General features: G+C 40.3%; 6 protein-coding genes across 6 annotated transcripts; 3 read left to right on the top strand and 3 right to left on the bottom strand.

Moving 5' to 3' along the window:
* Positions 1 to 1658: 1658 nt before the first annotated feature.
* Positions 1659 to 3276, bottom strand: GCK72_005094 (uncharacterized protein; the record flags this gene model as incomplete). Its single annotated transcript, XM_003117460.2, has 5 exons — positions 1659 to 1784; positions 2037 to 2267; positions 2327 to 2858; positions 2908 to 3099; positions 3143 to 3276. The coding sequence occupies 5 exons, from the start codon at positions 3274 to 3276 to the stop codon at positions 1659 to 1661; spliced, it is 1215 nt and encodes a 404-aa protein (XP_003117508.2).
* Positions 3277 to 4691: 1415 nt separating this feature from the next.
* On the top strand, positions 4692 to 7284 carry GCK72_005093 (uncharacterized protein; the record flags this gene model as incomplete). Its single annotated transcript, XM_003117470.2, has 4 exons — positions 4692 to 5089; positions 5137 to 6112; positions 6167 to 6885; positions 6939 to 7284. 4 exons carry the CDS (start codon positions 4692 to 4694, stop codon positions 7282 to 7284), a joined length of 2439 nt encoding a protein of 812 aa, XP_003117518.2.
* A 322-nt stretch (positions 7285 to 7606) lies between these two features.
* GCK72_005092 (uncharacterized protein) lies at positions 7607 to 9624 on the bottom strand (the record flags this gene model as incomplete). Its single annotated transcript, XM_053725027.1, has 5 exons — positions 7607 to 7963; positions 8010 to 8093; positions 8141 to 9371; positions 9417 to 9547; positions 9598 to 9624. 5 exons carry the CDS (start codon positions 9622 to 9624, stop codon positions 7607 to 7609), a joined length of 1830 nt encoding a protein of 609 aa, XP_053589221.1.
* Positions 9625 to 10231: 607 nt separating this feature from the next.
* GCK72_005091 (uncharacterized protein) lies at positions 10232 to 10968 on the top strand (the record flags this gene model as incomplete). Its single annotated transcript, XM_003117158.2, has 3 exons — positions 10232 to 10477; positions 10522 to 10704; positions 10753 to 10968. The coding sequence occupies 3 exons, from the start codon at positions 10232 to 10234 to the stop codon at positions 10966 to 10968; spliced, it is 645 nt and encodes a 214-aa protein (XP_003117206.1).
* Positions 10585 to 12139, bottom strand: GCK72_005090 (uncharacterized protein; the record flags this gene model as incomplete). The annotated part of the gene is made up of 2 exons (XM_053725026.1): positions 10585 to 11239; positions 12090 to 12139. The coding sequence occupies 2 exons, from the start codon at positions 12137 to 12139 to the stop codon at positions 10585 to 10587; spliced, it is 705 nt and encodes a 234-aa protein (XP_053589220.1).
* Positions 11116 to 12405, top strand: GCK72_005089 (uncharacterized protein; the record flags this gene model as incomplete). The annotated part of the gene is made up of 4 exons (XM_003117249.2): positions 11116 to 11448; positions 11497 to 11841; positions 11922 to 12152; positions 12202 to 12405. The coding sequence occupies 4 exons, from the start codon at positions 11116 to 11118 to the stop codon at positions 12403 to 12405; spliced, it is 1113 nt and encodes a 370-aa protein (XP_003117297.1).
* Between the last annotated feature and the right edge of the window lie 227 nt (positions 12406 to 12632).

The following is a 12632-nucleotide window of genomic DNA, read 5'->3' as shown; positions in this document are numbered from 1 at the left end:
CGTCAGAAGGCTGATACGTGACGAGGGAAACTTCTTATTTGTTCGTTATGTTAACCCATTTTCACAAAAATCTATCAAAAAATCGAAAATTCTTATTGTTGCCCTTGTTACTCTGTTTTTCTTCTCCTAATTTTCTGTTGTTAACCACATTCACTTTGTATTGCTGCTGAAATAATATATTTATTCTCGGCTCTTTCTCCCCTCTCTCCCCTACAGTTTCCCCGTTTCATTCTGTCTCCCCCTTCCCCCTCACCGACTTCTAGACACAAAAACAGGTGTTCCGACAATATGCGAGTTCATTCCCTATTCGTTCCTTTACGATTCCATGTTTCCAACTCTGCGCTCTAATATCTGTAAGTATTCCATAAGTTGAGTCGTCGTTCTAAACGATTCTCAACCATAATCGGTTTACCTATAGTATCACGTCACCTTTTTCATCATCTAACACCTCTGTTTTGAATATTTCAAAAACCATATCTCGCTTTCCTGTTCCCCTCCACCTCGCCCAAAACTGTTCGTTCACATGGGTTTCGTTGTTTTTGTTCCACCTTGTAGTGTGAGAGATTTGTTTCCTTCAAAAAATGTCGTTATAAAGGTGTTGATGTTGTTATGTCGGCGTGTTTCTTGTTGTGGATTTCGATTGGCTCAAAAGAAAAGTCTCAAAGACTCGAAATTTTCCATCTGTTTGAAAAGCCCTGAAATCTTCAATGTGAATCACCCACCATTTCTCATCACTCCTTTTAAAACTTTTCCCATTCGTTTTTCAATTTGTACATTTTTTGTTGGGTACTCAACGTGTTATTGAAATTTGGATACCGAGTATTTTGTCGTGTCTAATTCCATCAGTGCTCTCTTCTAACGAAATCTTGTTTCTTGTTTTAGTAGTTATTAGAGAGCATCCAAACCACTCGACAAATTCACTCAATTCATCTTTTCTATTGACACTTGGTACATTTTCATTGTTATTGTAAATCAAATCTCCCGCCCTCTTTCTCGTTTCGATTCTTGTGTTTTTCTTTCGTTTTGAGCCAGCAACTATCTGCCCTGTGTCTCATTTTATTAATAGTTTGACTTTCAAATCCATGACAAAAGTTCCAAACTCTGGTTCCTGAACTGAAAACTGTTCATGTGAATGTACAATTTTAGTGATGAATCCAAAGTTCGGTGTCCGCTGGTTTTCCCCTTTCCCTTGTTATATTTATAATGTTCATTTTTCCTGTTTCTTTTTATCCCCATCTTTAAACTAGCGCCTCGGTTGATTGGATAATATGGGTCGTACCTTTTTTACCTTTTTTCTTTGATTTGGTAATATTATTTTCTTCCTGTCAAAACTCTTCAATGTTATTTCCCGTTTTCCTCCTTACTTTTATTGTGTGTGGTTCTCATTCTTTACTTTTTACTTTCTAGATTCCTAGGATCTATCCTCGTATTGTTCTTTAAAAAGCTCGCTAACAGAATCCTTCCATGTTGTGAAAGATTCTGAGCAAACAAAGGCAATAAACTGTTGATTGAAAACTTAAAAATTTGGTCGATTTCCCAAGTCTTTATTATTAATTAATCAAAACCAAGTTTGATATGCAATAGAAGAATCTGTACAATGATACAAACATTCAAAAGACAAAACAAAGTACGAAAATATTATACCTGAAAGAAAATGACTAGTCATTAACAATAATTGGATCCGTGGACTCCATTGACTCATTGTCAACATTATAGGATTCAGCATCACGAACAGAAGGATCAGGATTTGGATTGTCTACGCCGTGGTACTCGTTGTGGGGAACCTGAAAAATATAAGTTTTTATTATATTTCGAAAGATTTTGAGCCAAAAAGTGCACTTTTCAATTATAAGTTTGATGAGTTGAACATAATTTTGTTGGTCAGTACTTTTTTTGGTATTAAAACAGAAACGGACATTCACTGAACCTTTTTTAATTAAATACGACTCATTTCTTCAGTATTATTCTTCTGTTCCTGCAAGAGAATCGGAGCTATATTATATCTAAAAACTTCTGAATTCTAATAATAGACTCACCTCAACATCACGGTAAAGCACATAATGTTGAATCATGAAGATGATATCGAAGAAGATCGAAACGAATCCGAGACCGAATTTCACGGGATTCGCGTAGAATGCAGACCAATCGTTGACGTTGATCGCTTGAAGAATCATTTGAAGAATGTCGAGTGAGCCACCGGTGAAATCAAGCAATATGTTTCCGATGGACCAGCCAACGGTGCTCTGACGGGTGTAGTTGAAATAGGCCTGAAGGAAAATGAATGTTTGTTTAAAGTTTCTTTTCTAGATGCTATTTAATTTCATACCTGCGGGAAATATTTACAACACGTAACCGCCATTTTGATATATGAAAGGCTCGTGACAAACGCCAGAATTGTAATCTTATTGAGCACCGTGGCAACGACAGAAACGAATCCAAAAGAGATCAGTAGAATAATCAGTATTATGCATTTGGTAGAGACACTTTGTTGATCCCGTTCGTAGAAAATACATTGAAGAATTGTAACGAAGCAGGCCGCGAAGGCGTGCACAGCAAAAACCACGTCATTCAGAAGGACCGGTGGCGGAGAACGTGGATTCTCCATAGAATAGATACTTTTTACATGACTGTTATAGTACATTAACAAATTGAAAATTGCATAAGCACCAAATCCGACGAGATTGAGAGCCAGAAAGTCGAAATTCAGTCCAACAACACTTTTCCGTTTGAAGTTTAGATACATTTGGGGATAGAAGCTGACACTCCAAGCGGCGAAATAAGTCCATCCGACGATTTGGATGAGGACGGCGAGGAATCGAGAACGGATCACTGTGATTCTGGCGAACGCATCGTGAAGACTGGAATAAATTTTCTTTAAAATTTCGTTATGAGTTTCCGAAAACTCACTCCAAGGGACATGAAGTTTCACCATCTGTCGTACAATTTAGAGCTTCTAAAACCGCATTGGCCACCGGAAGATCTCCCAAAACTGTCACATTTGCATGCCAGTTGTCAACGAGAACAACTTCGGGATGTGTGATGAATGGAGATTGGGAGAGGTAGATTCGAGTTTTGTTCAGCGTTGGAGAAGTGTGATTTCTATAGAAAAATCTGTTTACAATTCTTGAGCTACAGAGTTTACCTGATTTGAAAATTGACGACAGTCTGTCCACCGAGTACAATTTCCACTTCCTGCTGCCGGACGACTACATTATTCAATGACCAAATGGGAGAAACCGAGATGAGAAGTGCAAGAATTGCCACCGGGAGATTCATTCTGGCATACTGAAACGACATATATGAAATTTTCGAACTTTTGAAGTCGAAAAGAAGAACGAATGAAACGAAAGACCGAAATTTTCAACGAATATCATCAATTTCTGTTATTTGAAACTGAATCGATACACCTGAATCAATCGAGAAGAGAAAGAGAAACAGCCATAACATTCGACGAGGAAGTTTCGGAGGAACATTTTGTAAACAATACGGAAATAAAATAGTAGAATAGAACAGCTTACAGCTATCATTTCGAAATATTGAAATACTGTTTTTCAATGCTTCGTGTTTTCCATTTTCCATAAACACGATGATCAGCTGACTCATATATGATAAGAGATCAGATCAACATCCAGTTTTTGAAGAGGAAAAGCCGAAATAACAGATTTTTACAAGAAGAGGTGTTCAACAACAAAGAAGGCATTGTTCAGAATGTGAAGTAAAGGGAGAAATGTTTCAATTCAGTCTTAAACTTGCTTTTTACCTTGTACTTGAATACTGGTTACTGTTTTTTTTCAGCCAAAAAAAGTGAAGCAACCGCGCCCCGCCGCCAACAAAAACCAGCGCGTGGTTCAAACTATCAATTTTGTCATCATTTTTCCAGAAATTTTCCGCTACTCCTTGCTCATCGTCAATTGTTTGGAGCTCGTTTCAAGTGATTTTTTTTAATTCTTGTGATATTTTATTGGTTCAAGTAAAGTTTCAAGTTTATTCTCCTCCACAGTTTATTATATTCACCAATTCCGATAGGAGTAACTTCTGAAATTCAATTTTTCGTTCCTATTTTGAGATTTATCTTGCTTTTTGCAGTATTTTTACTTTTTCTATTCCTATATATTTTTCATTGATTTTTATCATCTTGCTGCACTCTGAATTCCTATTTGTCTCCCACGTCAGCATTCCCACGCAATAATAGAATTTCCACATCATCTGTCATCACCCTGTCATTATATCGGACCACCAATCGGTTAATTTAGATTCTAATATTCCCAGAGCCCCAATTCACACTTATGAAATCCGCGAAAACCCCAAAGAACGCTAGAAAATCGAGGCAACCGCGCTCCAATGATAGATTCTCTTCAAAACGTCGCGTTTTGTCATCATGGTAGCGTCCACCTCCAGAGCTATTCGACGTGTCTTATTCATTCTCTTCTTAACTCTTGTAGTGGTTGACGTTCTGCCTTCCTCCTCCTGTCTACCTCATCAGACCCTTCTCTTCTCCCCCATTTACCCACAATTCCCTGATTCCCCTATGACTTATCGAGCGTCTTTCCGAATGGTTCTATTTACGTCTTGACTCTTTCATTTTCATTCATTTATATTCCTCTTACGCCATTATTATACGTGTCCTCTAGTCTTTGTCATACATTTTACGCCTCAATGTATTGATTTTGTTTCAGAATAACCTTCTAACAATGGCGCAAGTTCCCGTCCAAAAGGATGAGAAAGAAAAGAGGAATGATGAGCTGTCGACAGCCATCCTCAAGGATAAGTCCAGACCTAATCGTTTGATTATCGATCAGTCTGATAATGATGACAACTCGATGGTGATGCTTTCTCAAGCAAAGATGGATGAGTTGGGTCTTTTCCGTGGAGATTCAGTTATTCTGAAAGGAAAGAAGAGAAGAGAGACGGTTTCTATCGTACTGAATGCTGATAACTGCCCGAACGATAAGATCAAGATGAACAAGGTTGTACGAAACAACCTCAGAAGTCGTCTCGGAGACGTTGTGAGTATCTCCAGTGCCCAGCTGGAATACGGAAAGAGAATTCATGTTCTCCCAATTGATGACACCATCGAGGGATTGACTGGGTAAGCTTTGATTCATAAAATTCAATATTAATTTAATTTTGCTTCAGAAACCTGTTCGATGTATTCCTTCGTCCATACTTCACTGACGCTTACCGTCCAGTTCACAAAGGAGACATATTCACTGTGCAAGCTGCCATGAGAACTGTTGAGTTCAAGGTTGTCGAGACTGAGCCAGCACCAGCTTGCATTGTAGCTCCAGACACTGTCATCCACTACGAAGGAGATCCGATCAAAAGAGAAGAAGAGGAAGAGGCTCTTAACGAGGTCGGATACGATGACCTTGGAGGAGTTCGCAAGCAGCTCGCTCAGATTAAGGAAATGGTTGAGCTCCCACTTCGCCATCCACAACTTTTCAAGGCTATTGGAGTGAAGCCACCACGTGGAATTCTTCTCTTCGGACCACCAGGAACCGGAAAGACTTTGATCGCAAGAGCTGTTGCTAACGAGACCGGAGCATTCTTCTTCCTCATCAATGGACCAGAAATCATGTCCAAAATGTCAGGAGAATCTGAGTCTAACTTGAGAAAGGCATTCGCTGAATGCGAGAAGAATTCTCCGGCTATCCTCTTCATTGATGAAATAGACGCAATTGCTCCAAAAAGAGAAAAGGCTCACGGAGAAGTTGAGAAGCGTATTGTCTCCCAGCTCCTCACTCTTATGGATGGACTTAAAACTCGTGCTCATGTCGTCGTCATCGCTGCTACTAACCGTCCAAACTCGATTGACGGAGCTCTTCGTCGTTTCGGACGTTTCGACCGTGAAATCGACATTGGAATCCCAGATGCTGTTGGACGTCTCGAAATTCTGAGAATTCACACCAAGAACATGAAGTTGGCTGAGGATGTTGATTTGGAGCAAGTCGCAAATGAGTGCCACGGTTTCGTCGGAGCTGATTTGGCTTCACTTTGCTCTGAAGCTGCTCTTCAACAAATTCGTGAGAAGATGGAGCTTATTGATTTGGAGGACGACTCGATTGACGCAGAGGTCTTGAACTCATTGGCTGTTACCATGGAAAATTTCAGAGTAAGTTGAAAACATTTTTTTAATTGAAGATAATTTAAAGAATGATTTTTCCAGTTCGCCATGGGCAAATCTTCCCCATCTGCTCTTCGCGAGGCGGTCGTAGAGACACCGAACACCACATGGTCCGATATCGGAGGACTCCAAAACGTCAAGCGCGAGCTTCAAGAGCTTGTCCAATACCCAGTCGAGCATCCAGAAAAGTACCTCAAGTTCGGTATGCAACCATCTCGTGGAGTTCTGTTCTACGGACCACCAGGATGCGGTAAAACTCTCCTCGCCAAGGCTATCGCCAACGAATGCCAAGCTAACTTCATCTCTATCAAGGGACCAGAGCTTCTTACCATGTGGTTCGGAGAGTCTGAAGCCAACGTTCGTGATGTTTTCGATAAGGCTCGTGCTGCTGCACCATGTGTTCTCTTCTTCGATGAACTTGATTCAATTGCCAAGGCTAGAGGAGGAAGTGTTGGAGATGCTGGAGGTGCTGCTGATCGTGTTATTAACCAAGTCCTTACTGAAATGGACGGAATGAACGCCAAGAAGAATGTGTTCATTATTGGAGCCACTAATCGTCCAGATATCATTGATCCAGCTGTTCTTCGTCCAGGACGTCTCGATCAACTCATCTACATTCCACTTCCTGATGAGGCTTCTAGACTTCAAATCTTCAAAGCCAGTCTTCGCAAGACCCCACTCGCTGCTGATCTCGACTTGAACTTCCTTGCCAAGAACACCGTTGGATTCTCAGGAGCTGATTTGACCGAAATTTGCCAACGGTAAGTTATAAAAACCAAAAAACGTTATCAAGTATCAAAATTTCCTATTTCAGTGCATGCAAACTTGCCATCCGTGAGTCGATCGAGCGTGAGATTCGTCAGGAGAAGGAGCGTCAAGACCGAAGAGCTCGTGGAGAAGAGCTTATGGAGGACGAGACTGCTGATCCAGTGCCAGAAATAACCAGAGCTCACTTCGAGGAGGCGATGAAGTTCGCTAGACGATCAGTCACCGACAACGATATCAGAAAATATGAAATGTTCGCCCAGACTCTTCAACAGTCCCGTGGATTCGGAAACAACTTCAAGTTCCCAGGAGAGGCTCCAGCTGGACAACCAGTGGGAGGAAACGGTGGTGGTGCTGGTGCCGGTGGAAACGATGATGATGATCTTTACAACTAGGAAACCTCGTGAATTTGACAACTATTTATTGTAAATGCACCCCGGGAGGGTAATCTTTTTCTAATCAAATAAACAAATTGAAATTAAATCTACTTGTAGTTTTTTTCGTCATTTCAAGCAGATTTTAGGAAAAATTATCAGTACGCAAACACGAAAATTCTCATAGAGTAGAAGATGAAAAACTTTCCAGTACAGTCTTGATTGTCCTCTGCGAAACAAATAAACCAACGAATCATGTATTTTTTTCATTAATTTTTCACAGGATTAAAACAAAATTAACCGTAAAGCAAACTCGAACATTCAGATGGAAAAGATAATAAAATTACGCGTTAACAGGAATGACAGGGGTGGACGGTGGAGAGTTTTCCGGCGTCATAATAGTGAGAATCGCCTGATGAATAATTTTGAACCAGTGTTCACGACATTCATCCCAGATGAGTTCGAGTTCAACGTCTTCAGAATCGGTTGCAACGAGTGTGATTTCTCCGTGAAACATCTCAATTCCATCTTCTTTTTGTTGTAAGTGAGGATCATATATGAGTAGTTCTTTGGCAAGAACATTCCAGTCAATTCTGTTAACTTTGATGATTTCTGACAATGACAGAGTGATTGGAACACAGTCCGCATCTTCAGCGAGATCTTCTGATTCAGCGGTAGATAGAATATGAAGGTTTTCATTCTGAAAATATCATAATGATTTTTTGTGGGAATTTAATGAAGCTTACCGCTTGGTCGTAAACGATTTCAGCGACAAACGGACATTCGAGTTTTGATGGATTTGGATCGAGACTCAGGCTTCTGTCGATTTTCTGAAATAACACAAATCTCGAAATATCTACAAATCAACATTGCAAACCTCTAAAGGAACTTTTATATCTAGCTTCGGTTGTGCAGTTATCACAACAGTTTCTCCGTTTGCTGGCATATGGACTGGAACTTTGTATTCTTTCTCCACTTTTCCTTTCAAAAACTCCATTTTCTCAGCTTCTCCATGAACGAACATGACGTGCTGTGGTTCACATTGTCTAATCAATTGCATGATTCCCTTCGCATCTGCATGTGCACTGAATGACATGTACTCGACACCAAGCTTAATATCATGCATTTTTCCATCAATCTCAATCTTTTTCTCTCCGTTAATCACTCGAGCTCCGACTGTTCCAGCCACACAATATCCCGGCATAATGATCATATTCAGTGGATCACCACACCATTTCTTGAACACTTTCAGTGATTGTCCACCGTGAAGCATTCCTGGTGTTGAGAAAAGAACTTGTGGTCCGGGTTGATCTTCACAACCCTTTTCCATTGGTCTGATATGCTTGAATTCAAACATATTTCTCTCAACAAACGTCTTTTTGATATTTTCATTCGTCCAACTGATGAATAGGCGATAGTATTGATTAGCACGTTCTGCAAGTCCTTGGGAGAAGTAGATTGGAACAGACAACGCCATTCTTTCCCAATAGGATTCCAGAAGAATACAAAGTTCTTGTGCTCGACCCAATGCGAAGACTGGAATTATAACTTTGCCTCCTTTCATCACAGTTTCGTGAACTTTTCGAAGAAAATCTCGTTCTCTGGCTCTTTTCGAATCTCGAATAGTTGTTGCATAGGTGGATTCTGAGATGAGAACTGTTGGACGAACTCCTGGAAGAACACGGGCTGCTCCGAGATGTCGATCAGGTGTCATATTATAGTCGCCTGTGTAGAGAACTGAATGATCACCAAGACGGATTTCGAACATTGCTGCTCCCAGAACGTGGCCTGCGTAGAAAGCACGAATCGAAAGCTGATCGTCCACTTGAATTATTTCGTGAAGTGCACATCCGATTACTTTCTTCATACAATTTTTGATATCATCTGAGGTGAAGAAGTTTGATTCTCCTTTTATATCGCATTGAACTTTCCGATAATCTTCCAAAAGAACTGGACAAATTGCTTTTGTTGGATAAGTCATGTAAATCGGGCCATCGTATCCCACAATTTCACTCATATGAGGCAGACTTCCACAGTGATCAAGATGGAAATGTGAAATAATGACACAATCAAGATAATCTGTTAATCGACCTCCACCTCCGATGTATCTAAACATTTTGAGTTCAGTTATATCGTAGATTCAAAAAACTCACGAGAAATCAGGGAATCTGCGATCGTCTTGATATCCCATGTGCATTCCACAGTCGACCATTATATTTTTTCCACCAATAGTGATCAGAATACACGATCGTCCTACATCCTGACCAGCTCCTAGTGGCACAATCTGAGAATTAGATTCTTGAAAGTTTTATTTCGGGAATTAATTCCACAAACCTTGATTGTTGGCACTTTGTCGGCCATTCTGGAGAACAAGCTGTTGTTATATCGTTAAATAAGGTATGTTTACGATTTCTGAGATACCAATCGAATGTTTCAGTAGAAATAATATCAAATAATACGATTTTCGAATTCCCCTCTTTTGCGAACTTTTGTCGAAAACTACGGTGCGCAAATGTCGTAAACTTCCACACATTGTCTGAGGTACACCACTCGCGGTGAACATTAGTCAACAGACAACTTCCAATTTTCTTCTGGCCTAAAATTTAGTTTCGATTTTTTGCATGAATTTATGCTTCTTTTTCGGATTTTCAACTTTTCACTTGTTTTTGTTGATTTTTCTATTCAATTTTCACTAAGGAAACCACCCACTCTTCAATTTTGTTGCCGAAAATTCAGCTGAGGCTGTTTTAAGGTTTTAGATATGTAGAAACTCGATCTTGTTATATATATTTATTTTTTCGTTTTTCATATACTTCTTGGATGTTCATAAGTTTTCTGTAAAATTTCACAATAATGATGACAATTCTTCCTCGTGATGATGACAATTGCCCGTTTTTTGATCTTATCCTTTATGAATCCTTTATAAACCCTCGGTTTTCATTATTAACAGTCTTCTTTGTTACAGAACATGGGTAGACGTCCAGCGCGGTGCTACCGCTACATCAAGAACAAGCCTTACCCAAAGTCTCGCTTCTGCAGAGGAGTTCCAGACGCGAAGATCAGAATCTTCGATTTGGGAAACAAGAGAGCTAATGTTGACACCTTCCCAGCATGTGTTCACATGATGTCCAACGAACGTGAGCATCTTTCTTCCGAAGCTCTCGAGGCCGCCCGTATTTGCGCCAACAAGTACATGGTCAAGAACTGCGGAAAGGTAATTTCAGTTTTTGAGTACTAGATTTTATTTTTGCTTTTAAGGACGGATTCCATCTCCGTGTTCGCAAGCATCCATTCCACGTCACTCGCATCAACAAAATGCTTTCATGTGCCGGAGCTGATAGACTCCAAACTGGAATGCGTGGAGCTTACGGAAAGCCACAAGGATTGGTCGCCCGTGTCGACATTGGAGATATCCTCTTCTCCATGAGAGTCAAGGAAGGAGTAAGTTTTAAGAGTTTCAACGGACAAGTTTTTATTTGAATTTTCCAGAACGTCAAGCACGCTATTGAGGCCTTCCGTCGTGCCAAGTTCAAGTTCCCAGGACGTCAAATCATCGTCTCCTCCCGCAAGTGGGGATTCACCAAGTGGGACCGTGAGGACTACGAGCGCATGCGTGCTGAAGGAAGACTTCGCTCTGACGGAGTCGGAGTTCAACTCCAACGTGAGCATGGACCACTCACCAAGTGGATTGAGAACCCAATCTAATTTGGTTTTTTGTTTTTTGTTGAAAGCAAATAAATAATTTCCTATGTTATCGGTGTCTTTTTTCTTCGAATTGAATGTAAAGCTCGTTGAGGTATTGGGTAGTTGATAGATCGATAGAAAGACATTAATCGAGCTGTAAACAAACAGATGAGTGACAATACCGCAGTTCTTCTGCAAGCGATGCGAATGGGTGGCTCTCTCCCACCGGAGATTGTCGATTACATGTACCACAATGGTGCGTTTCTGCTCTTCCTCGGCTTTCCACAAGCATCTGAATTCGGAATCGATTACAAGTCATGGAAAACAGGCGAGAAATTCATGGGATTGAAAATGATTCCTCCTGGTGTTCATTTCGTATACTGCAGTATCAAATCAGCACCAAGAATCGGTTTCTTTCACAATTTCAAAGCTGGAGAGATTGTCGTTAAAAAGTGGAACAATGAAACCGAAACATTTGAAGATGAGGAAGTTCCAGCAGATGTAAGAAGAATCATCTTTTGAGAAACAAGCTAATGTATTGAATTCCAGCAAATCACAGAGAAGAAGCGACAGCTGAAGACTATGGACAACTCGTTGGCTCCATATCCATACGAAAATTATCGTAGTTGGTATGGTCTCACTGACTTTATCACAGCTGCAACCGTCGAACGAATTCACCCGGTTCTCGGTCGAATCACTTCACAAGCAGAGCTTGTAAGTCTAGAAACAGAATTCATGGAGAATGCCGAAAGAGAGCACAAAGAGACACATTTCCGAAATCGAGTCGATCGAGAGAATCCAGTTCGAACTCGATTTGTTGATCAGCACGGCCTTCCGATTATGAAAATTCGTGAGGGATACGAGATTCGTTTTCAAGAAATTCCAGCGCTATCGGTTAGTAGTAAGAATAAAATCAGTTTGAACAGTTTTTGTTAAGATAAATTCTTTCCAACATAAAAAAAACCTTTTTTCAGGTCAGCACAAACCGGATAGGCGTCGAATACTCCGATCGTCTGTATCGTCTTCTTCGAGGACTTGGCGGTGATTACAAACAACTGTTGGCTGAAATGCAAATCGCATTCGTTTGTTTCTTGCAAGGTCAAGTGTTCGAAGGATTCGAACAATGGAAACGAATCATTCACCTTATGTCGTGTTGTCCGAATTCATTAGGATCTGAGAAAGAGTTGTTCATGGCCTTTATCAGAGTAAATTCACAAAGTAACTCTCGAATAATTCACACAATTATAATTTCAGGTTCTCTTCTTTCAACTAAAAGAGTGTCCAACCGACTTCTTCGTCGACATTGTCTCTCGTGACAATTTCCTCACCACAACCCTCTCGATGCTATTCGCCAACGTTCGCGAGTCTGCTCATGCTGGGGACGAGTTGAAGAAGAAGACTGCGCAGTTCAAGCAGTATCTGACGAATCAATTCAAGTGGGATTTCGATTGTGAATAAGAAATAATGATCTCTATTGCCTTTCTTTGTTATGTTACCTGTGTTAACTTGCATCTCAATTTTCAATTTGTAATTTCAAATTTATTTTCATAAACAAAGTATTTCAGACGGTTAAAACAAGGAAGGCACTTGGTATTAAGTAGAAAGAAAAATTGAAGGGAAAAAAGAAGAAGGAAAAAGGGATCACATGATGTGGTGCACAGATTCGTGGTTTTTAGCTAAAGCCC

This window comes from Caenorhabditis remanei, chromosome II, assembly GCF_010183535.1.
Source record: "Caenorhabditis remanei strain PX506 chromosome II, whole genome shotgun sequence".
Classification (NCBI taxonomy): domain Eukaryota; kingdom Metazoa; phylum Nematoda; class Chromadorea; order Rhabditida; family Rhabditidae; genus Caenorhabditis; species Caenorhabditis remanei.
Note: the sequence above shows the minus strand (reverse complement) of the source record. Positions and strands in the feature narration are given on the sequence as shown.